Raw genomic sequence first — 25,620 nt, forward strand, 5'->3', positions numbered from 1 at the left:
TTGTTGCTCTTTAAACTTGTTCATACTTCGATGCCAGTGGTTCTCAGTGAAAATAAGTGATTAGTTCTTCCGTTGATCCCATTGCGGCTATGTAAGCCCTGGACGAGCTGGAACTAACCCCACATCGGATGAAGCGAGGCAAGAACCGAGATCAACATTGGTGAGTTGGCATCCTCAAATGCACCCTTTACACCTCATGTCTCACCAAGTCCTTCCATCCCCGGATGCCATTGTTCTTAATTTTTAATTTTACTTGTGAACTCGGTGACCTTAAAAGTCAGAATAATTGACTATCAAAATATAGTAAGAAAAATAACTGTTTTTACTGTAACGATGTTATTTCATTGCTAACTATGAAAAAGTAGCACCGCTATAATTACAGACTAAAGTAGAAATATACCACAAAAGGCAAGAGTGGTAGGGTTTGGCAGACTTATATAGAGCGTTCACACTATGCCAAGCCCTGTTAGGTAATCTGGATATAATTTACTCTCCAATCTCTATCTTGTACTGCCGAACAAGCACATAGATTCTTCGATTATTTCGAGCTTTGATGTAATCTGGGATTTAAACTAAAAAGTACTTTTTCCCATCACTGATGTAAGAAGTGGTAACTAATTGGTTTCTACATGTTGGAACTGGAGGCTGTGGAGGGATAAAATTTAATTTATCAATATACGTGAACTAAATCAACTTCACGTGTAAAATACAGTCCGTAAAAGGCTTGTTGTTCTTAAAGCGTTTTACGGGATAATTAATTACAGTAAACATATAACCCACGTAAATTGTAACAATATTTCTATAACATTATATTAACCACCGTTTTAATGTGCTAACAACAAAACAATACCAAAATGACGCTAACAAATGGAAACAGTTACTGAAAGCGTTATTCTTTGTATTCCGGTACGTTTGTATAATAGGTCTACAATCATAAGTTAGTCACCTGCTCGCTCATTGTTATCTGAAGAGCTCTAGTGGCAGATAATTCCTCTAGAAGAGGTGTACTTGTATAAATACCTTGGTTTTAGTATATCGTTTATATCACATCTATCATGAGGTAAGTTTCGGTAAGCTAAGTTATCATTTCAATAATCCCAGTTTCAACAAAACAATTATTCTGACATAATAGTTTTATATTAATAACTATGTATATTAGATTAGTTATGCGTAGTAGGAAATACTGTTTCATATAATAATGAAACACCAGATCCATGTGTACCTGCAAAGTAACAGAATACTCGGTGGAATGTCTAGCACATGAATGATACGGGTACATTAAAGTCTATAAATAAAGCGTTGTTTTGCCGTGGTTTGCGGGAATACATACATGCAGATATTTGTGGCGTTATAAAACATCCATGGAATGTTCTAGTGCTCAATAAACACCACAACAGAACAGCTATGTGTGAATTTAATCTTTTTGTCTAAAAACTATATTACTCTGTTTAATAATAACAGAAAACCTCTATAGTAGTAGCTATAGACCATGTATAGTTGAATAATTAATTACAATAACAGACAGATGTAATGAGAAAATCTAAACCAATAAATAAACTTGTTGTTATGTAATAATTAAACACTAGCCTTGTGGATTCCCTGGCAGGGCAATTGTTTGTGCTGAATATACGTTTTATTACTACTTTACCCGTCTTAACTGTGCATTGCAGACTATAAAAGTAAGCCACTTTCACTCTTAAGAATCGGATTTACTAACGGCCATCTTGATTTTAGCCATAAGAGTAATGAAATACAGGGTGTTTCAAAAAGGAATTTACAACTTTGGACATTAATATAAATTTATTAAAAAAAGTACAGTACTGATTTTAGTTTTGACTAACGTAGTTCGCTAGTGCAGAATCGCGCCGCAACAAGCCCTAGCGGCTGTTTTGATAAAGATTGCTGCTTTTATTGGACCGAAGCGTGCTCACTGTGTGTGTTTGGTTTGCAAGGACGTAGCCAGCGAGGGGATCTAGGGGTCCGGACCCCTCAAAATTAAAAATTTTTTCAATTACTTTTTTTAGTAAACGATTATTATTATTTGAATAATTCAGTATAACTGAAATTTACTGCTGAAAGATCGTTCTCGACAAAAAACCGGGTTAAGAAATTTTTAAGGAACAAAATGAGGCCTTAATCTCTGTCCACTACGGGAAAATATCAGTTGTCTGGACTCCCAAAATTTGTTCCTGGCTGCGTTCTTGTTGGAAGAAGTTGGGAACAACAGTTCAGCGTGGTTTTCGTAGCAAGTACACTAAAGATCCTCCTAGTAGGCGTAATATTTATGAGTGGCACAAATATTTTGTACTTTGTAGTAAAACACAAGAAATCATCAGGTCGTTAAGAAAGCGAGATAAAGCTTTATCAACAACCCTGCTAAATCGACACGGAGTCTCATATACGGTTTGGTGTGTTTCGAAAAAAGTTTGCATTTGAAACAATACAGATTTGTTTTTACAAGTAATTAAAGACATTGATAAGATTGGCCGGAAAGAGTTTCTGTGCGAATATGTTAAATCGATTGGATGATGATAAACATTTTTTGGACAACATAATATTTTCTAACGAGTCAACTTTTCACTTAAGTGGCAAGATTAACATACATAATTGTAGGATTTGGGAAGTGAAAATCCACATAAAACATTGCAATATGCTCGTGGTAGACCTAAGATGAACGTGTTTTGTGCGTTGAGCAAGAAGAAAATGTACGGCTTCTTTTTTCTAAGAGAGAACCATCAACGGGATAGTAGACCTGAATATCCTGCAACAATTTTTAATACCACAGATCGATGAGGAAAACCGAAAACGAAAATTTTTACTTCATACTGACGTCCGGAAACTTCTCAATGTCCGCTTTTCAACATGTTTTTTTTTATTGCATGGTCCCCGAGTTCCCCAGACCTGACACCGCTAGTCCTGTTCTTCTGGGGCTTCATCAACGATATATACAGTAGTGTATGTACCTCCTTTGTTCGTAAATCTACCGGAACTAAGAATAAGACGTCAATGCTGAGCAAGTTGCAATGCTAGTGCGAGTTTGGGAAGAATTCGACTATTGATGAGATGTCTGCAGGATATCCACCGGAAATTACATAGAACACCTTTAGTTTAAGGTAAAAAACTTGATGTGTTTTCCTTTGAAACAACACTGAAACTAGCACTGTGCCTTTTTGAAAAGATTTATATGAATTTACAAAGTTTTAAGGTCCTTTTTGAAACACTCGAACGACCGTACTATTACTCATAGAATGATGTGAGATGTATCATTTTATAAATATAGCTAATATACATACAAACACTTTTCATTGTTTTAGATATTTTTATTAGTTATTAAGAACAGAAATTTCGAATATTTATTTATTCAACGTATAAATATGTAAACAAACACGTTAGTTTAACAAGCGTGCAGATGCGTGTTAATTATATCTTTAAAGTTACTAATCTTCTATAATACCACGACCAAAAATAATGGCTTAATAAAGTTTGCAAACTGTTATTGTCCTTATGGGATACAACTTGTTTTACTGCAGAAGGAATTTAAGTCTATGTTCAACTATACACCATGGATATGATCAGGCGACTAACCCTCATAAATATCTATGTATATTATGTGTCATATATTTTATTCACTGTGATGAAGAATAAAGACATTTTTATCTAATTATTTTTTTTCTTTCAGTATCCTTATATGATGATATAATTTTAAATGTTTAACATTATAAACCTTTAATGTTTATTGTGAAGTAATACATATGGGTGGAGTGTTTTATAGTGATTGATTATAAAAATATATTTATGAGTTGTCTGAACAATGTATTTACCAGCCCTTAATACAGCTGTAATACCCTTAATCTACTTAGGCTAATGTGTTCTGGTCTGGTACTCTCATGCGTCCTAACTATATGAATGTACAAGTAGTTAAAAAACGTTGGTATGAAAATATAAAATCATATATTCTAGTAAAATATACGTATTCATTATTGATGTATAGTCATTAGATAACACTTCTAATATTTATTATTCTTATCCTATATTCAATTCTAATCTTCCTCTATGATTTTACATAGTTATTTATTGGTAATTATTATCTTGGTAAATATTTTGGTAATTATTTCTTGTAACTTTACATTAACATACAAGTCATGTAAAGGTTCCGGTTCAAAATTCCATGAAAAATTATTGACACAGCTAAATTTTTGAAATATTTGTGTCTAGAGCAGTGAAATAAGCTCTTGTTGTTTACAGTCATTTGTAGCTAACATATGTTAAATAGGAATGTCAAAAAAATGTCTATTTATGTAGTTTAGTCGAAAGGAGTAGTAATGTTTTACCAAGTGCATGTATAATATATAGGTATTTTATGGTAATAAAAAAAGAAAATCACACACCATTTTTGTTTTTTTGAAAACCCGTAAGAAAAATCTTTCCAAGTGAAACTAAAACGAGTTTTGTTGAGTACAAATTATACTTTTAAATTGACAAATCTTTCATGATTCTAAGATCAAGAATATGGGTGTTAAAATTGTTTGAATTTTAACATTGTCCTTATCATTTAAAACTCTTATTTTCTTCTACAATCGGCTTTTAAGATATTACAGGAAAGGATCTGTAAACTCTATGGATATACAAATGTATTGGTCCGAGTTCTCTAGTGGCTTGATAAAATTATAAATAATGTTTTCTAAAGGTGGCGTCAAATTCCACCCTAGTACTAAATGAGATACGTTTTATGTAGTACAAACCAGACGTCTCTTGCCTTTTATGCTCTAACTGCAATTTTAAAGGTTTTGAAGAGCATCACAAGGTTAGACGAGTAAAATCTTTATCAACGACATTGTAATGTACATTCACCGCCTTGCGAATGACTAATCAATAAAAACGACTGAAATTGAATGCACCATTAATGGACTTCATAAGTAGTCAATGGAGGATGCTGTATGAGTGAAACTGTGTTCAGAGCTGCTAATATTTAAAGTGTAATATTTAGGAATTATCTTAAATGTGATGTATCTGAAAATAATTGAGCAGGGCCGACTGAGGTAAAGTACTAGTATATGAAATATAGTCTAGACGATATACCACCTCTCCTACGAAGCTATGAATTGTGTTTCTATCTCAATAGTACTGCGTTGTATCTTACGTTCTAATCAACTTACTTTTGGTTGAAGTCTTTGATATCTATGAACATTTGCCTTGTTTCGGTGTACATATATTTTGTCTGGATACATTTTATTACTTTGGCTATATCCTCTTTACTCAGGTCTTCCCTAATACCCCGCTAATCTACAGGAGTTAATTATTTGGTATTAACGCAGTTTAACAGTACAAACAACTCGAAGTACTCCCATTAAAATCTAAATTTGTTGGCCATTATGTTCGGCTTTAAATAATTAGTTAGCATTGAGGATATGTATAAAAGCCACATTATTATAAGTCGTGTCTTATTGTACGAATTGTTTATCAAAATTGCATACCTTATAAAAGAATGAGGTAGTACATTCGCCCGGGAAGTGAGAGATCCAGGTTCGAGTCCCGGCGGAGCAAGTACATTTTATGATTCAATGTTTATTGAAAAAATTAAATTCGGCTATTGCCACTTATAGAAATTTAATTAATGTAGTTAAAAGTCGTTTGGCAGATATTTGGTCTTCCGATCATATGTTAGTTTGTTTATTTAAACGCATATGTGACAGAGACGGTCAAATACCAAATAATTGAATCGCAAAAAGTAAGGGCTCTGTGGTGTAATCGTAGAACATTCACCCGGCAAGTGAGAGATCCGGGTTCGAGCCCCGGCGGAGCAAGTACTTTTTGTGATTCAATGCTTATTGAAAAAATGATAAAAGAATGATATATATATATATATATATATATATATATCTGACTAGAATCTAAAATGTTACATTATTCAGAACAGTTTAAGCACAATACAATGTGTTCGATGAAGAAACATTAACGAAATGAAGTACTCAAGCATGGGACTCAAATCCACTTAAAAACCGACCGGCTTAGGGATCGCTCCCTCTACGGACTGCTTTACGCATTAATTCAAGAGCTTACTCTTGAAGTCCTCAGGGAACTTCTACTTCAATTTGGTCCGTCGGCCTGGGCAATACCGTTGTTGTATTGCCTTTCTTATACCTTCTTTTATTTTTCACCACTATTTATACACAAGTTCACACGCTCGAAATCAGAGACCATTTTAAGGACAGTTGAGGTATGCCAAGCTGTAATATTTATTTTATACTTTTCCCTGTAGGGAATAAGACCATACAAAAAATCAAATATTGTACGTTTTGCCGTTATAATAAGCTCATTCGTGCTTCAATTTCCCACAAGTGCACTCCAAATTTGCTCTTCTTGTAAAATTGATTTCGACCAACTCAATGAGAATGATTGTGTCCGGCTAAGGCAGGTGATTAGAATTTTACTGGTTAATCATTCAGGAGAGTACCAATCTTTACACTTTTGGATTTTGTTTTTTTTTCTAAAAAAATATACTCACTTCCCTTCCGGGAGTACCGATGGTCGAGTGGTATAAGACGTCAGACTTTGTATTTGAGTTAGAGGTTATAGAGCAGGTTCAAGTCCTGTCCGTATAATCTTTTCAGTACTACTGGCCTTGTTCTGTATCGAATCTCCACTTTGTTTTTTTAATAATAACCTCGCACACGTAATTGGCCTATGAAGACGGACACGATAAGGCTTAAAATGGGATCTATCTCTCTTTGAAAAACTAAAAATCTTGCAAGACTACGAAATTATTTCCCTCGAATTCTCTGGCAGGAATCTTCTATCGATGTTTTCTGGAACGATGGATTCTACCTCACGTCACTTCTCTGAAATAAAATATTCATGGCATGACATAATACATGACATAATATAAAACAGCATTTCTTGTACAGATACAATAAATCAATTTGCAATTTTGAGTTAGTAGGTAAAATAGTATTATATAGTTTGATATGGTTAATAGTCTCTGATTTGGCGTACTTCAATTCCATAAAATGTAATTTTGAACATTAGATAATAAACAGTTTCTGTTTCCAAAGAATAAGATAATGAACATATTCACAATCTAGTATTATGTTTATTAGGTATGAACATTTAAAATACATATAATGCATTTTTATGTCTTTATAAATGCATTAAAATCCATTCAGAAGTTTATATGAGTTGTAGAATTTTTAGATATTTTAATTCAATAGCAAAATCTAGATTTGCATAAAATCTAGTTTCACCATGCATTCGGTTTCCGTCCGATAATTGACTAAGGATTCTGTATTGCAGAAGAATACTGGCTGCAGTCCTGTGCCTCTTCAGCCTCCTGGTGCAAGGAGAAGCGTTCAACTGGCCTCACTGGGGCAGGTGTAAGAACCTACCCGTAGAACAAGATTTTAATGTATATGATGTAAGTAAGAAGATATTTGATTTCTCAGCCCTTCCTTAATTTTTCGAAATATTTATTTTATTTCATTTCCTTTTATTTAAATTATTTCCAACGTGATAGCCATTTTGCCCTTGCGAAAGACTGCACATACAATTACTTAATCCAAATAAAAATAAAAAAATATCTGACGGTGAAGTGAGTGCAACATATAGGTTAATTTCGAAGTAATTGTAAATTAATATCATGCAATTTAAATCGTAAATCTGACAATTGCGCTATAACAAGACTATAAAATAAATATATGATAAACTATAAATAAACTTCATGAAATAAATATGAATTTAAATATACTGTACCAAGCAATAACTGCGCAATATAAGCATTAAATAAAATATATGTGTAACAAAAACAATAAATAAACTTTCAGAGTAGCGTAGCAATAAATGTTCAATAAATAAAATATTCAAAAACAATAAATAATAACAATAAGATATAAAAATGAAACGAAAACGCAGCAACGGTTTCCTGTACAAATTGAAGATGGAATTTTATAAGTCTAGCTCATGTGGTAGAGTGTTCCCAGAATGTTGGATCTTCATCAAATCACTGTTTACCACATAGAAGGAAGACTCTAGTCAAGAGGGCTTTCACTTTATGCCAGAAAGTGCTAATCTAGCAGCTAAGTCTGCATAAGGTTAGCTGACACGCGGGATGAACATTTATTAATGTCTTACAATTGCTCTTAAATGTGTCTAGGTAAGTAAAATATTTTAAGGATAACAGGATTTCGGACATTTGCCATCGTTATACGTAACAAAAGGTGTAACACAACATTTCAAGGACTGGAATCCATCCTGCTCGTCTGGTGGTGGAGGTACTAAAACATACAAAAATAAAGAATAGAAAGAAGAAAATAAGGAAAAGGTTTCAAACATACAGAAAAGCTGCTTGGAGTCCAGTCCAGGCGTTGTCACTGCACAAGATGCAAGTCCCGAGCACAATTCACGAGTAGGAGAATCACAATCACAAATCACACCAGCACAGGCTACAACGAGATACTAACTGGAATTTCGATGTCTGCTCTTTATTTTTGGTAAGTTTAAACCCTTTCCTTTCCCTTCTTTTCTTCTTTCTGTACGTTTATATTTATGTATATAAGTACCTATAAAATATATAAAATTGATAAATTAGTCAAAATAAAACACATTTTAAAATCTGTCATAACTTTATAATATGTAAGACATCCATGTTTTCCAGTACATGAGTTACTGGTATCAGCAAGCTGGCTACAACACGGAAGATATCCAGTACAACCTGCGATGTGTGCACGCTCTTTACCAGTTTGATTCGAGCAATAACGTCGTCTCTGTTGACAATATGGCGATAAGAAACATGTGAGTATCTGATGTCATGATACCAACAATACTTCTCCAATAGATACTCCATTAGATACAAAACTGATATTTTTTCCTACAGTAGAGAACGCCGGACAACACTAACTTTAGCCTTCAAAACATAGTAATTCAAGTCTACAGGTCATTTTACTCTTGTAATGTCTCGCGTATAGCCATACAGACAGATAATAGGATAGAAGTAGACAGAAGTGAAATTTTGCCAGAATCCTTAATGATAGTGAAACATAGAAAATTTCAAATTTGTAGCTCAATTCATTCTTGACATACTACCCTGAGTTATAGGATTTCCGAATGCTCAGCCAAATGCCATTGAGCTAAACGCTCAATCATGAAAGTCGGTATTCTCTACATAAAAATTAACTGGTATAACGGAGAGCACCAAAACACCTGACTGAACGTGGCGAAAGCCTTTACTGACCAATCAAAAAAGTAGCTTAGCCTCATTACATGATTGTATTCAGTTTTTTCCAAATATGTTTGTTCTGTAATTTTCTCTTTGCCATCATAATTACACTACGATCAATCTAAAAATGATCGCTAACGCTCAGCCTAATCTCATGAAGTAACCTTCGAATTCCATGTTGCCTATACAGAAATGAAATTTTAAAAATTGTCTATAGGTCAGGTAGTTCTTGAAATGTCGTTCAGATAGCCAGACAGACAGTAGAGAAACTATTCCAACCTCCTGAGTAATATCTTGGTGTCCATGATCTCAGTTTAGTGTGTTCAATTGCTATTGTTCGCCATTCAATTAGCGTTTATCAAGTTTATCAATCCACTGTACTATCAAATACAGCCTTTTAGATCAAGTGGTTTGGAGTGATCATACCTATATTTACGTCATCTCCAATGACTGTAACCTTGTATATTACTCTTACCATTTACGCCTTTGAGACGAATGTAGTAGATGAAAATGCGTTTGTTCTTTTGATACTCATACAGTTCCTTATTGGAATCAAAAGAGAGCGCCTTTGACTTTGTGATCAAGAGCTTTCGGTTAGAAGTTTCACTCCATTGAATCCATAGGAAGTTTTTATCCAATCGAGATTAAAAATCTGTTCCATGTGATTATACAGAATTAAAAATTTTAAGAGATGTGCATCAGTAATAAGTAAAACTTTCTTTAATTTGTAGCCACACAAATAGGAAATGATAGCTTTAATAATGCATGTTCATTGTTGAAAAAAGAAATTGTAGTTTGGAACGTACCAAGAGTTACTTTTGAATGTATGTACGGAAATGACATTTCAAATAGTTTGTGCTGGAGTTTGGTGAGTATGCGTCAAGTGGAGCTCTCACGTAACAGCGGCAGACGTCCTAGTTCGCTTGCTGTCTTATGAGAATAGTTATCTTCACTCAGCACAGACCAGTAGTGAAGGTAGCGAATGAAAGTGGTTGAGTAAAATTTTCTATCACAATTAATTAATAAGAACATATTTAAACATTGGAATTTTAGTAAGGGTTCTAAAAATATAAATACGTTTATAATTTCGAATAAACGCTTAGGGGTTTTATGTTTTTAATATTTTTATAAAAAGAATAATGAGTAGCAGTAAACCTTCCCAGGTTAAAACTAGTTGTACAATAAAATAAACGTTATCTCATCTTTACTAAACCTAAATTTGAGTTTTGCATTGCAGAGACAACAAACATCAAGGTATAAACGGAACTGCCGTACTGGCTGACCCCAGCAAGGATGAGGGCAGGCTGGTAGTGACCTTTCACCCGTATTGTAAGTACTTAAAAATAGCGTAACCCTACCATTTGATATGAAGTAAACTTTAACAATTCCTGGATTTTGTAGCAAATTTTTATTTCGCTGAAAATATATCTTTGATAATTCAGACTTTTTACTTTCACGAAAACGTTTTGCTGTAACAGTTATAAAAACAGTTATATTCATAAAAAAGTTCTTATGGTTCTGTTGGTCGGTCACAAACTCATCATAGATACATCCTGTATTGATTTCAGGTCGGATTGACTCTGTCCGAGTTCCTTATGTTTGGTGTGTAGTTGTTGACCTATTAATAACTGTGCTTTGATTGTTCATGTAATTTCACTATTTTATGTATTGTATGATTTTATTATTTTTCCTTTTATTTAAAAATGGATCATTATCACCTTCGACCTAACTATGCATTAAATATTTAGAGAGATCATTTTTATTTTATATGACGATAATATTTATTGTAGCAATTGGAAGATTGATAACAACTAATGTCAATCTATAACCACCAAACCACGAGGTGTAAGCCAGAGGGGCAAGGATATTGGTAGATTGTACTGCATCAATTAGGAGATTAATATTCATCATTCCTGCAATCACTGTCAATCTATAACCACCAAACCATGAGGTGTAAGCTAGAGGGACACGGATATTGGTAGGATGTATCGTATCAACAACAAGAGCAAGAGCTTCGACGCGCGGTGATGGTGGACGGTTTCCTTCTGGAAGAAACAGACTCCATTAAGTTCCTTGGAATGTACCTTGATCGGGGGCTGACATGGGACGACCACATTGAAAAAGTTTGCTCTAAGGTTGCTTCGGAAATTTATATCCTGCGCAATCTTGCAAAATTTTGTTCGTTGGATGTATTAAAACTGGCCTATTTCGGTCTGATACATCCACATTTGACATATGGCTTGAGATTGTGGGGAAGCTGTTCAAAATACAGATTTCAAAGAGTTTTCAGATCTCAAAAGAAAGCCGTAAGAATTCTTTCAAAATTAAACCCCAGAGAGTCGTGCAAATATGACAGGGAGCTTGGATTGCTGACCCTTCCCTGTCTCTATATTCTCGAGGTGGCCTTGTACTGCGGACTTAAATGCGAGTTGGTGCGGGGTAGGGATGTCCACCAATATGGGACTAGAGGCAGGAATAACTTTCGAGTCGAACAGCACAGAACGGCAGCTTTCGAACACTTACCATCTCAGGTTGGAGTCGGACTAATAAATAGCCTCCCTGAAGGCATCAAACAACTCAATGAAACAAAAACAAATTCAAAACTTGACTAAAACATTTTCTTATGTCAAAGGCATTTTACTCAAATGATGAGTTCATAATGGGCCACTGGGATGAAAATTTTGAAATTAACAACCACGAAATCCCCGGTTCTGATACATACAAGAATCGTATTGCATTGTATGTATTTACCTTGACCAACATCATTTATCTGATGTACTTATGTACTTTATATAGTTACGTTGACGCATGCCATGCAATATTGTAATTGTTTCAAGCAATAAAGAATATTATTATTATTATCAATTAGCAGATTAATATCAACCATTCCTGTAACCACTGTCAATCTATAACCACCAAACCATGATTTGTTAAACCAGTGGAACAAGGTTATTGGTTATTGGATGTATTATATGAATTGTTAGATTTGATATCAACCATTCCTTTAACCAGTGACTATCTGTAGCTATTAACCAGAATACATGACGTGTAAGCCAGTGAGACTAAGTTATTGGTAGGATTTATTGTAATGATAAGCCGCAAATATTTACATTGTATTCTCAAATGTCCATTCAGTTCTTCTTTGTTTTAAATGATTTTTCCAATCTTATTTTTTCAGGGTGGTTTACAGTAAAAGGCAACTACTGGGTACTGGGTACAGATTACCAGAGTTATTCTGTCGTCTATAGCTGTAGCAACTTCTTCTTCTTCTTTCACTATGGTGAGTTTACAATAAAAATGTAGCTTTATTCCGAGTATTTAAAACAAAATAATACGAGCATCATTGCGAATTGGTAAACATAACATTATTAAGTTCCTGGAATATGGAACACGAAAATATAAATAATAGTACGAGGATAACGAATTCAATTTTCATTGACAATAACTTTAATGAAACTATACATTTCTTTTAAATATTGTATGGCAAACTACTGGTATCAACGAGGATAACGAATTAAATTTTTATTGAAAATAACTTTAATGAAAGTATATATTTCTTTAAAATATTGTATGGCAAACTAATAGTACCAACGAGGATGACGAATTCAATATTTATTGACAATAAATTTAATAAAATTATACATTTCTTTAAAATATTGTATGACAAACTACTGGTACCAGTATAGGACATGGGTCAATATGGTGTATTAACTGTCTTTAATCATCATCTTAGTAATATTTTACAGAGTTATACGAGTTAAGTAATATTATGCGATATAGCTTAAAACCGTAAAATTAAACATTTATAATCAGATAAATATTAAATGAGTAGTTATAGTGTTAAAAATTAATAAAATCAGACTACAAACTATTTAAAGCTTTCCATTCAGTCTTATCAAAATTTACCAATATCGCGCAGTATCAGGGAATCACGTATTAGAGACTATGGGCTTATTCTCTAAGCTGTTTAGCCTACTTAGCAGCAAGTTTAGAAATATTCATATTTTGAAGTCAAATTATGTATGAAATCTCATTTGAATTTCGTAAAATGACATTTGAAACATATTGGGAAACATAAGTTACGACACTTTTGTTTTTTTCTAAATTATAAAATCACAAGCATTTTATTACTTTAAATGTTTGTAATGTTGTACATTTGATACTTTTTTGAGCAATTAAAAATATTGCAAAGTATAATATTTGTTTTCTTGAGGTCAATTACAAGATGGGATGAATAGGGTTTATTATTAGAGTATTTTGTGTTTGAAGTAGTATTTACCCACAATTTAATTTAGAAAAAAAACAAGGAAACCTTGAGCATATTCTTTTTAAATATAATTTCAAGCAATACTGAGACAAGTGATAGTTACTGAAATATATTCCAAGCTCTCGATCCATTCTAGATTTGAGTTTAAGTTAGGCCCTGAAGTCATAGAGCGATAATGTTGAAATTCTAAGCCTAACGGGAGTCTAAATTCGAAGTCCTTAGTTTTCAGTTATCACATTTGTAATGCAGTTAATTAAAATTATCCATGGAGAGAAAAGCTTCTGCACGTAACATGACATTTGTAAAGTGTAACTAACTTAGACAGATGGATAACAACATACAGTTACTATCAAATATTTGAATATAATGTATTGTACTTATTATTCTTAACTTTGACAGGTAATTATAAACACATTTACTATCTACTGATAATCCAAGTCCACAAATATAATATATAATGGTAACACTCCATTTTCAAGGGAGTTTTAAAGACCAGTGGGACGTAGCCTCATTGAATTTTCGAGATACGAATAGGCCTAAATGTTAACCAGGGACCTTAAAAAGTCCATGTAAAATTTCAGTTCAATTGGTTGAGTAGTTTTTACATGATTAGTAAACATACACACACACACACACACACACACACACACACACACACACACACACACACACACACACACACACACACACACACACACACACACACACACACACACACACACACACACACAAATACACATGGAGACATCAATAGAGTTTTCTATATTAGTATAAATAACTATGCGATTACTTATATTGAATATACGGAGCCATTCATTTATGCTGTCACTAACATAATCTAATGTAATTATTGTTGTGAAAAAACTCATAATTTTTCACAAAGTTGAACATTAATCTTTCAAATAAACAGAATTTAGGAAAATGAAGTTAGATTTCATATCCTCTTTGGAGTTTTTTTTATTAAAGTTATATTTTAGAATTTATTATTTGTTTTTTCAGATATCTAGTAGAATATAAAGTTTTAGTGTCAAACTTTTTATGTAACAAGTACAAACTATTTCGAAATGTATGAAGCAGAGGTTCCCAACGTACCCAATAGATTTAACATTGGTTACGCTGTACCAATTTGATAAATCTCAAGATAGCTGAATTTGTAGAATGATCAGAGTAGCGTGCAAGCAGGGTAGCAGTATAAAAATTAAACTTAGGAAGAATAAAAAATTTATTATTTTCAAACAATCTGCAACGGCATATTCTTAGAGGTTTTTCATTACCATCTTGAACAAAACAGTTATAATTGAAAGCATCTAATAATAAACATTTGTTTCAGACTCAATTTGGTATCTCAGCCGTGAGCAAAACTTTCCACCCAGGACAGAGGCACTTTATTTCAATGCTACCAACAGTGTTTTAATAGCGAACGGCTTGGACCCTTCAATCTTGAAGAGGACGTCTCAGCAAAACTGCAATGTATAACACAACTTGTAAAAGATAATGACAAAATATACATTTACATTTTTAACTTTACCTTAAAGCAATCAACGTTAACTTAATGTTTAAAAATTGCATAAACTTTTAAAGTATTCCTTAATTATCAAAACATTTGGAAAACATATTTTTTGAATCGTAATAATAAATAAGTAAAAATGTTAATATAATTTTGTTAATACAATAAAAAAGGAAATAAAAAAAATATTATAGCTCTATGGTACATTTAAAGTTTTGGATTTGTTTTATTTTTAGTTGCAAGTTTTTTACTACTATCAAATTGCATATACATTTTTGTAATTTGAGTAATAAGCGCCATTTTAAATTTGAGCAATTGTTGATTTATTGTACGCCCTTTTTCTTAGAAATTAACTTTCTGTAGAGACGGCTAGAAACATTGCCCTACGAAGAAAAATTTCAACGGTATTTCCCAGTAAATATTGGTTTTCTCGTTTCAAAACAATAACCTCATCTTTACAGAACAATTATACACAGGAATGTGATTATAGGAGAAATTCCTGCTCAGAAATCAAGAAGTCCAAGTCTTGGTTGTTAAATCAAAATATCGGAATATCCGAGGTTGTCTGTGTGATGAAAATGTGGCTTTAATTCGGAATCAACCCTGTATTGTAAAATTAATTAGACAGGAGTGACATGCATACTTCATTGAATAATAATAAAACTCACAGGCTTTTTATTATTCTTTAATTTATAATTTTAAAAAGTAATTGCATATAATGAGACTGGATTTCTGGTTTTGTATCTGAAATAACAATTGACAAGTAATTGTCCAAGGACAGCAAAATACGTTAGATGATTTTTATTAAAGCTGTGTTAAAATAGTTTTGTTTTGCACGAAGTAAAATCAAATTTTTAATAATACATATTATTTAATAAAGTCATGCGGGAGGGAAACCAACGGGATAACGATACAAATGGGAGAAGAAATAAATAATGGAAAATCCATTGATATCTAAAATACTTAAACGCTATTGGACCGAAGATAAGTGAACACCTTTTCTTACCCTACGCAACTTCTCGTAGCTTTGGTTATATGTAGTGTTACGTATAAAGTTTACATGGCTGCTTCAAAAGCATCAGTTCGAAATTTACCTAGACAGTTAAAATGTGAGATCTAAACTTAATTAAAACAGAAGTAAATTATCGCTCACATTGGTTATTTGTTTCTATTTTGCACTTCAGACAAAATAGTCTTAATGTCTAGGTATCATTATATCACGAAAGAAATGCAATTATTATTTGAAGCAGTGGCTCTTTATCAATAGCTCTCAATACCACAGCACAGACTACTTAGTTTTGTTTTTAGCACTGAGAGTAGGCCTACCATAGCACCTAATCTTGGCTGCTAGTTCCATAGCTCCGACATAACGGGCCGAGAGTACTACAACACCGACAAGATCACGAATCCACCAATGCTTGGAGCTATTCTCCCATTTTATCTGAAAGACACTGACACTAAGTCTTAGCCGTTTTTATAGACCGTAAGTTCAATTTAAAGACATTAATGTATTTTATTGCAGTATAATTTATTAACTGGTTGGAAGGTGTGGAGATGTACTTTTTTGATTACATAGTATGAACAATAATGAAGTAGTACTTGGTAATGTCAATCAGTAAATTATATCGAGACAAGAGATTGATGATTATATTTAGCAGCCAGGGTAGCACCGACTTATCGTGTCGCGGCGCCAGTGCCAGTGTGAATAATGTTGTGTGATAGTAGAGTGGTCCAATTCTAATGAGATTTCTAGCCGCTGCTAATGTATCACTTAGTGTTTGATGCATTATGATGTTACACTCAACCATTTATATCGAACATGGTTAAAGTGAATCACACACGTGCTTTTTACACGTTTTGCAGGTTATGAATGATGTTTAAGTTCTTTTTTTATGTAGAATGCAACAAGTGAAAAAACAGACAGTAATTTTCTAACATTAAACGATGTCAAAGTGATAAAAAAGATGTCGTTAAAAGTGTTTAAAAAATGCGTAAACTCTATGATGGTGGGGATTAAATGTTGCTAAACACGAAAAAAAGTTTAATTACTAGTTTCAATGTAGTACTCATGTATAGTAAGTAATTGTTTGTCTTGCCTCATGCATAAAATGTTTTGGAGCGAGAGAAAGAAGCTCAGGGTAAAAATAGGAACACCGTTCTGAATGATTCCTGAATAAAGAGGTTGTTAAAAAACCTTTCATGGTGATTTTATGGTTTGATCCCAAGTAAATTTATCAATTATGACCGGAGAAAAAGACAGGGAGTAACTGGCTTGGGCGTGGTTATTGGCGACTTTTGAAGCCACCAATTTGACACCGATATTTTATGACTTTGGGAGCAAGTTATTTTTCTGTTAGCATTGGCTGTAAAGTATTATAATCAAATCAAAGTTTTACATAGAGATTTTATTGTAATTCAGGTCAAAGTTCGATTTGAAATTAAACATAAAAGCCTCAATGATTGAGGAGTGAATGATTGATTGGCGGCCTTATCATAGGACACAAATTCCTTAAAATTGTGGTTTTAATTCTTTGAATTTGCCTAATATCTGAAATAATACTGGATACATTTTAAACAAAATGGGCAGTTATTCGTAGTTAACTTCTACGAAAAGCTTTGTTAGAGGAAAATACAATACAATCGTTGCAAAATTGGCTGAGAATTAGTGAAGTATATAACTGGAGGGTCTGGGAAAATTTCACTTTGTTTGTCCATCTGTCTTTCTCTCTGCACGATATCGCAAGAAAGAACGAACATATAGTTTTGAAATTTTGTATGAAGCTTCATTTCAACAAACCACACCGAGTTCGTGAGTTAAATGTCCTTTAGTGGGATTTGGGTGAGTGTAGGTAAGCATTTTTGCATTATCTTATGTGTATCGCTGATGTCAAAGAGAATATCGCAGAATAAATGAATTAGTAAACAAACAGAATTTTTCATGCGATTTTATTGAAACCTGTTACGTGAGCCTGTTGTACTCCTACTTTGTTATTTTACGGGTTGATTCAATGGACAAGATGTGATTTTAAGTTACTCCAACCAAAGCGGTCAAAGACCTAAAATATGAACAATGAAATCACGCTCCTGTAAATTCGAATTTATAAGTTTAAGTTAATAACATAAGATGTATTAGTACAATACATTTTACACGCCACAAGTCACAAACAGTAAATAATAACTGGCATAAAACAAAGTACAAAAATAGTATTTGAGTGTAATCATACATTCTTCAAAGAGAAGGTAAACGTTTTGAATATCTAATTGGTGCCACCTTGTGGAAATACTCTTACAAGTAAATACTCTTAAATCATAGAATAAAATGCTTGTATAATTAATTTCTAGTTTTATTTAAATCCTAACCATAATAATGATAGTACGAATGAATTTTAAACAATACAAAAACACTTTTTAAGTGTAAGTTAAAATTTTTATTCATATGCATATAAATCAAATTGACATACATAAATAATTTTAGATTTATACTCCCGTAATAAGAAGTGTTTTATCAAAGCCACTGTAAAAGATTTTATTTCACTCTTCGTAGAAATAATTTCTTGGAAGTGGATCTTCCTTTTTTGAAAATGTAAACAAAAAATTCTGTCGAAGATAAATCGTATAAAGTACTATAGATTTGTAGGTCCTATATGAGTACATCTTAACCCTTTCGGCTGTTCTGATGTGGACGTAAGAACAACATTCGAGCAACATCTAGAAGATTCTTCATATTCGCTTACCGCCAGAACCAGCATTGGGGAATGTCAATCTAACTGCAGCTCTAATTTCACTCTTTTTATCAATCTAAAATGAAAATTTAATATACAATCATCAAAATTTCCTGTAACAGAACACTTAATTTTAAGTAATGTCATTATTTAACTGAAAACTATCTGATTTAAAACTGTTTACAACTAGTGTAGAGAAGTAGTTAGCTCAGTGAAACTACAACAGTAGATACTTCTGATGAAGAAGTTAACGAATTTACGCAAGGTGAATCTTTCTTCCAAATAATTAATAGTATTGATCGAGATCTCGGTGGTTAAAATTTAAACATAATAGTTAAAAATGTTAATATTTATATGAAGACTGATAGTAAAACATTTAATATACTCCTATTCCCACGTCAAAATTTAAAATAGTACACTTTAATCTAAAGATTCTGCACTACGTACTGCACTTATTAAGAGTGCAGCTGAAAATCACGGAAAAAGATGTAATTTATGTAAAATATGTAGTCGATTTCTGCAAAATCAAAATGATATGCATACAGCTCAATGCTCTCGCACTCCGGTAAACGGCTTCGATATATACGGCTGGACGTATTAATTCTGATTAGATGTCGATGGGTAACACAAAAGATGGTTCCACGTTTGAGCCAAACATTTACAGTGTAGACATTCACTATACGCCTGAATAACTGCAAACAAATCTTTTAGAACACTACCCATAATGATCAGCTTTAATGTCTTTTTTATATATCATTGACACTTAAATGTTACGGTTACAGCAGCAACTATTAAACCAGATACCAGTCAAATATTTAATATACAATGTTTAGTAAACATGCGTAAAAACCCAAGTGTAAAGCTAAATACCATTAAACCATTTGAAAGTGATGATATTAATATTAAATACCTTCTTATGTGCACTGCAAATCTTAGGAATGCTTTTTATGCATTTTGAACGACTACCTCTTTTATAAAAGGATATTTTACACCTAGATAAATTTTAATGTAAATGGTATCTGTTGGCGCCATTAGTAGTTTTGTACACAATTAGAGTGGTGCCACAAATATCAGAACAGACGATGATAGCAGTTATCACTGAATCTGTGATAACTCATTCCTCCACTTTGGTGACGTGAAGTATATTGAATCATTGCTGTTGATACTCATACTCATAAACACAGAGTGACACATTGGATTGTAAATAAGATAATTTAAACCTGTCTAGGAGTCTGGTTTTTCTTTAGCGTAGGGATCTTAATTAATGAAGGAATAATGGCCTACTAAGGCCGCTTGTAATCGTTAGACTCTACATATGTAATCAGGCACAAGGTAGGATTACACTAAACCACGTGGCGCTAACAGGCTTTACTAAAGTTTTTTTTCGGAAAAAATCAATTCTATAGTTACACGTGTTACTATGAAACACTGTAAAATGTCATATAATAGCATTTAGTTTGTTTTAAAATTTTCATCACTCTTGTTGCCATTCATGGCTTAAATTCGCCAAATGAAATATTTCTCAAAATATCTTGCCATGATACACCCAAATGTTTCTTCATTAAGTTGAGTTCATACTCGTAGAATTGGTAAATAGTAAAAAGAGTACTAAAAAAGTCACCAATTGATGTTGCAAATGTGGGTAATAATTAGCTTACACGTATTAAAATCTCAGATGATTGAACTCAATTTGCTTACAAATTTATTTGTTATGGTAATTTTTCGTTGCCCTCGTGGTTATCCGTAAGACCAAGTAAAGATGTTCACATCTCCCGTAAGACCAAGTAAAGATGTTCACATCTCCCGTAAGACCAAGTAAAGATGTTTATATCTCCCGTAAGACCAAGTAAAGATGTTCACATCTCCCGTTGGACCAAATAAAGATGTTCACATCTCCCGTAAGACCAAGTAAAGATGTTCACATCTCCCGTAAGACCAAGTAAAGATGTTTATATCTCCCGTAAGACCAAGTAAAGATGTTTATATCTCCCGTAAGACCAAGTAAAGATGTTCACATCTCCCGTAAGACCAAGTAAAGATGTTCAAATCTCCCGTAAGACCAAATAAAGATGTTCACATCTCCCGTAAGACCAAGTAAAGATGTTCACATCTCCCGTAAGACCAAATAAAGATGTTCACATCTCCCGTAAGACCAAATAAAGATGTTCACATCTCCCGTAAGACCAAGTAAAGATGTTCACATCTCCCGTAAGACCAAATAAAGATGTTCACATCTCCCGTAAGACCAAGTAAAGATGTTCACATCTCCCGTAAGACCAAGTAAAGATGTTCACATCTCCCGTAAGACCAAATAAAGATGTTCACATCTCCCGTAAGACCAAGTAAAGATGTTCACATCTCCCGTAAGACCAAGTAAAGATGTTCACATCTCCCGTAAGACCAAGTAAAGATGTTCACATCTCCCGTAAGACCAAATAAAGATGTTCACATCTCCCGTGAGACCAAGTAAAGATGTTCACATCTCCCGTAAGACCAAGTAAAGATGTTCACATCTCCCGTAAGACCAAGTAAAGATGTTCACATCTCCCGTAAGACCAAGTAAAGATGTTCACATCTCCCGTAAGACCAAGTAAAGATGTTCACATCTCCCGTAAGACCAAGTAAAGATGTTCACATCTCACACAAATCCCATTGGCATGGTCGAGCAAGATGTTGCCTACATACTAATGAAGCTTAATTAACAATTTAAAGTCTACAGGTGAGTTCGTTCTCGATTCGGAGGGGCCATCTTTATGCTCAACGTAGCTAATTTTAAAAAGTATTTTTTTAATATACGATGTTAATACATAATATGGATTCATTATGAAATATAAAAATGCATATAATCAAATTATCTTGTTTCAAAATATTTTCTAAACATGTATATCGTCATGTACAAGTGATTTCGACAGAATAAAGAAAGACTAAAATGATAAACGTTATGCAATTTCGTTGAAATCATTTATCTTAAGGCTATTTGTGTCTTTAATGGATTGTTTTATTTACAAGAGGTTTAGCGGTAATCGGATCCGTCATTCACTGCAGAGGAAACATCATAAGTTATGTAAATATATCATTACAAGAACTAAACTATATCTATATGTATTTATTTATATACACATTATTTATATTTATGGTTGATTCTTGTACTGTTTATTAATTATGTAGCATTATGTTGCTGTAACATATATTTTTTCTATTGCGTGAATTTGCATAGTGTATATCACACTAGCTTCTTCTTCTAGCTTTGAATACTTCCGCTATCTCTGACAATATTTCTTATTAATTAAGAAACATTTCTTGGAAGGTTAAAGTTTTGTCCGCTGGGTTTACTGGACGACCTACACTATAGCTCAACTCCAACGACACACTTCAGCAGCAAAAAATTATGGTAGAAAAATTTGTAGGAGAGACAGAATTGTTAGCTCCACGAAAGTTATTGAGGTTGAGTGGTAGAGAGGGCTAAATAGCCCTAACCCCGCCTCTTAAATAAAGACATATTTCATTTCATTGCCAAGAACGAGGAGAGATAACAAACTGAAGAGGCCACGAATGCATGGAACCAGATTAATTAGCTTCACACTGAAATATTAATTAGTATAAGCATCGTGTATATTAGCTTGTCCAGTATTTATAGCATTATGACGCTTTCAGTCCCAGTGGTCTATATTAATCTACAGCAAGTGGAACTGAGCCATCGTATTCACGTGGGGCTGAGACTGCCAGATAAATACACTGAGTGACTGCAAGGTTTAAGCACATGGTTTAATGTATTAAATAAAACAATGCTAGAATACGATTATCTTTATTTATTATCGTTTATTAATTTATTATAAATAACGGTTTAGTTAAATCCAATACTTACAGATTGAGCTTAATGGATTTGGCTCACGTAAGAGACAGGTCAATTTAGAGGGAGTTACAAGATTAACCTCGTTTTTGCCGAAATTGCATGTGTAAACTCATCCAAATCAAAAATAATCATTGAGAATGGAAGCGTTCATTACTATTATTTTAACATTTCATGTAAATTATTGCACTGTATACGTTTGTAAACCGAGACAAATAAAGAAAAAAAAAAAAAAAAAAAAAAAAAAAAAAAAAAAAAAAAAAAAAAACTGGATTACTAGAGTGAAGGAACTGCCGAAAATGTGTTTTTTTTTCTAATAATAAACTTAAAAAAGTATTCTTATAACAATTTCATAATTTTGAAAAATATATTGAAGCTCTAATAATGTAAGCTATCACCTATGAACGCGAGTTCTTTCTCCGCATCACTTCAGGACTCTCTATAGCAATTTTGATAGCGCGTGGCAAACAACGAAATCGGCACAATGAATTCTTCTGTGGATAATGAAATATATCCAAGCAACCCAAAAATCATAAACGGTAGGAATCCAAATCTCTGCCCGTCTGGAAAAATCTCCATAAATTGACAAATCAGCAGTTTGCAAGACGGTAATCATTCAAAACCCACAAAGGCAACCGAGATGTTCTCCAATTCTTTTGTCATTAAAGGACATCAGAACAAATACCTCTATTTCACGACCCATTTTGTTTCACTCCTTCAGATATGGGTTCTCTTGATAGTGATGTTGTGAAACACAGATAAGTGATTAGATGTCTAGAATGTGTTAGAAATGTCTTCAAGTAAAGCTGATAACAGAAAACTAATTGGGAGAGAGATTGTGAGAATTCTATCAATCTTATTGTCTTATTGGGAGAATCATATTTTCAATAGTGTTTTGATTGACCAGGCATGCAAGTATAAACTCGTAGGATTCCGTAGAAATAGAGGCACAAGTTTTCAAACTCTTAAATGGGTCAATGCTATACCGCAAAACAGCAAATAATTTATAATTTTATGAAATATACGCATGAAAAACTTATAATAACTTACAAAAATATACCCTACTAAAATAAGAATACTTCTGAAGAATTTCTGAAAGTTTCAACCTTTGAGTTGCAACAACGTACTAGTACTTCACAGTAGCATTTTGCTCAGAGATAAGGTCAATATACCGGGTGTCCCACGGATCTAGTATCCGTGGGGTGTCCTATAAAAACGTTTAAACGTTAGATTTTATATTACTTTCCAATTTATGCACAGAACATTTTAAACCTCTACACAATTAATAAAGTAGAGTTTGAAAATATTCTGTGAAAATTTAAGCTCCCTATAAATTGTAGAATCAAAATGGTGACGTATTGGAAATTTTACCATTTTGTTTCCTATACAAATTAAATTTCTTGAATTACCTGATTTGATTACTGCGTTTGCAGTTTTAAGGAACGCGTTGTTTAAATAACGCTCATTGTTCAAAACAGCTGTTTGATTGAAGAGTATTGCTTGTGCTATAAAACATAACCTAACCTCCTCCATAAAAGTTTTACTGATATTGAAGTTCGAGAAATGGCTTTTAATGTTGAATATAAAACAATGTGCTTGGGCTATTGCTTTTGGGAAAATTACAGAAGCTATTAGACAATTTCAGGTTGCTTACCGCAATGGTGCTGTTAATATGCATAATTATAATTATTGCAACACTAGAAATCCACACATTCTTGAACGTACTCTACTCAAATCAAAAGGAATTACTGTTTGGGCATCTGTCAGTTGTAATGGAGTGCTATCTTACAAAGTTTCAGGCAGTACAATAATTGGTAATAGGTATGAACAGGTTTTAAATGAACAAGCCTCATTTTACGGTTCCAGAAATGGATCAAGCAATCTTCCAACAAGACGGTGCTCCTCCTCATTTCGCATATCTGGTAAAGCGATTACTATATGACAACCTTCATGGCCGTTGGATTGGTCGTGGAAGTGATTTTTTAGATTGGCATCCCCAATCCCCACTTTTAACAGTGTGTGATTTCTTTCCATAGTAACCCATAGGGTTTACTTAAAGGAACACATTTATACTTGTAGCTTCAATAATGATGAGGAATTAAAACAATCTTGTAAAGATCTTTGAAAAATCTTTAAAGAAATTAATGAGGAACTTCTCCGGGTACCGCAGAATTTCTTTGTAAGAGCTTACGATTAATTTGTTAAGCGCTGTTATCAGTGTGTCGCTGTGGATGGATTACAGTTCAAATAATGGTGGACTGCGATTGTAGGTTTTTTAATAGGCTATGTTTTTTAATGTTCTGATTGAAATGCTTTATTTCTCTAGAATATGACAATAAATAATTGTAAAAAAGCCAAAAATACTGCTTTTTACTGTTTTTAAAGTATAGTTTTTAAAAATGCCTCCATTTTGTTTCAACAAATGCTAGTGAGGTGAAATTTTCACAGAATATTTTTAAAACCTATACAATGGATAGAGTTAGAAAATGTTCGGTGCATAAACGGGCAAGTAACATAAAATCAAACATTAAAACATTTTCGTGGTACACTCGGTATATAACATGAAATTGAGGGTTAAACAATTGTTTAAAAGAGTGCAATATTGTTTTTCTAAACTACTGCAGAACAGTATGCCCCTTTCAGTGAACAACTGAATTTTATATGCTTTTAGCAGTTAATTTGTTCTGGTTTTAATTAAACGAACTATTAAGGATTTAAAGTTTATTTCTGTTCAATACTAGAAGGAAATTTGTTATATGGTGAAAGGGGGAGCTGTGACTATATTATAATAGTTTGTGTGCAAAATGTGTTGACTCCGATTTTAAGATATTCAAACCCAAGTTTTATATTTCTTTTCTGTTTTTCGTTTAAACCTTAAACGCAGATGTGATGAGTTGGCTTTTAAATGTTATTTTTGTTTTAAATAATTACAAACAATTCTTTCACGATTAGTAATGTAAATTTTGGCAACATTTTAATATAATTGCACCTTAAGTTATGGCGCAAGCCCAAGTCTTGTTTAAATTAAAATTTGCAGGACATATTCCATTTTCAACCTATCACGAT

At 33.0% G+C, this 25,620-nt stretch overlaps 1 protein-coding gene across 2 annotated transcripts; it reads left to right on the plus strand.

The window, feature by feature from the left end:
• Positions 1-1,019: 1,019 nt before the first annotated feature.
• On the plus strand, positions 1,020-15,293 carry LOC124352959 (apolipoprotein D-like). 2 transcript variants are annotated; one of them, XM_046802713.1, is made up of 6 exons: positions 1,020-1,060; positions 7,291-7,411; positions 8,648-8,784; positions 10,446-10,537; positions 12,387-12,488; positions 14,806-15,293. In XM_046802713.1, the coding sequence occupies exons 1-6, from the start codon at positions 1,056-1,058 to the stop codon at positions 14,949-14,951; spliced, it is 603 nt and encodes a 200-aa protein (XP_046658669.1). In that variant the 5' UTR covers positions 1,020-1,055; the 3' UTR covers positions 14,952-15,293. The 2 variants fall into 2 exon arrangements, with proteins under 2 accessions (XP_046658669.1, XP_046658668.1); XM_046802712.1 differs by lacking the exon at positions 1,020-1,060 and adding an exon at positions 4,990-5,039.
• Positions 15,294-25,620: the final 10,327 nt, after the last annotated feature.

Source organism: Homalodisca vitripennis, chromosome 1 (assembly GCF_021130785.1).
Source record: "Homalodisca vitripennis isolate AUS2020 chromosome 1, UT_GWSS_2.1, whole genome shotgun sequence".
Classification (NCBI taxonomy): Eukaryota; Metazoa; Arthropoda; class Insecta; order Hemiptera; family Cicadellidae; genus Homalodisca; species Homalodisca vitripennis.

Bases quoted from the DNA above. Each gene is read 5' to 3' on its own strand.
- LOC124352959 (XM_046802712.1), top strand. From the start codon at position 5,005: ATGTATCTGAAAATAATTGAGCAGGGCCGACTGAG. The intron at 8,785-10,445 runs GTGAGTATCTGA...TTTGCATTGCAG, and splicing joins AATATGGCGATAAGAAACAT to AGACAACAAACATCAAGGTA. The intron at 10,538-12,386 runs GTAAGTACTTAA...TTATTTTTTCAG, and splicing joins AGTGACCTTTCACCCGTATT to GGTGGTTTACAGTAAAAGGC.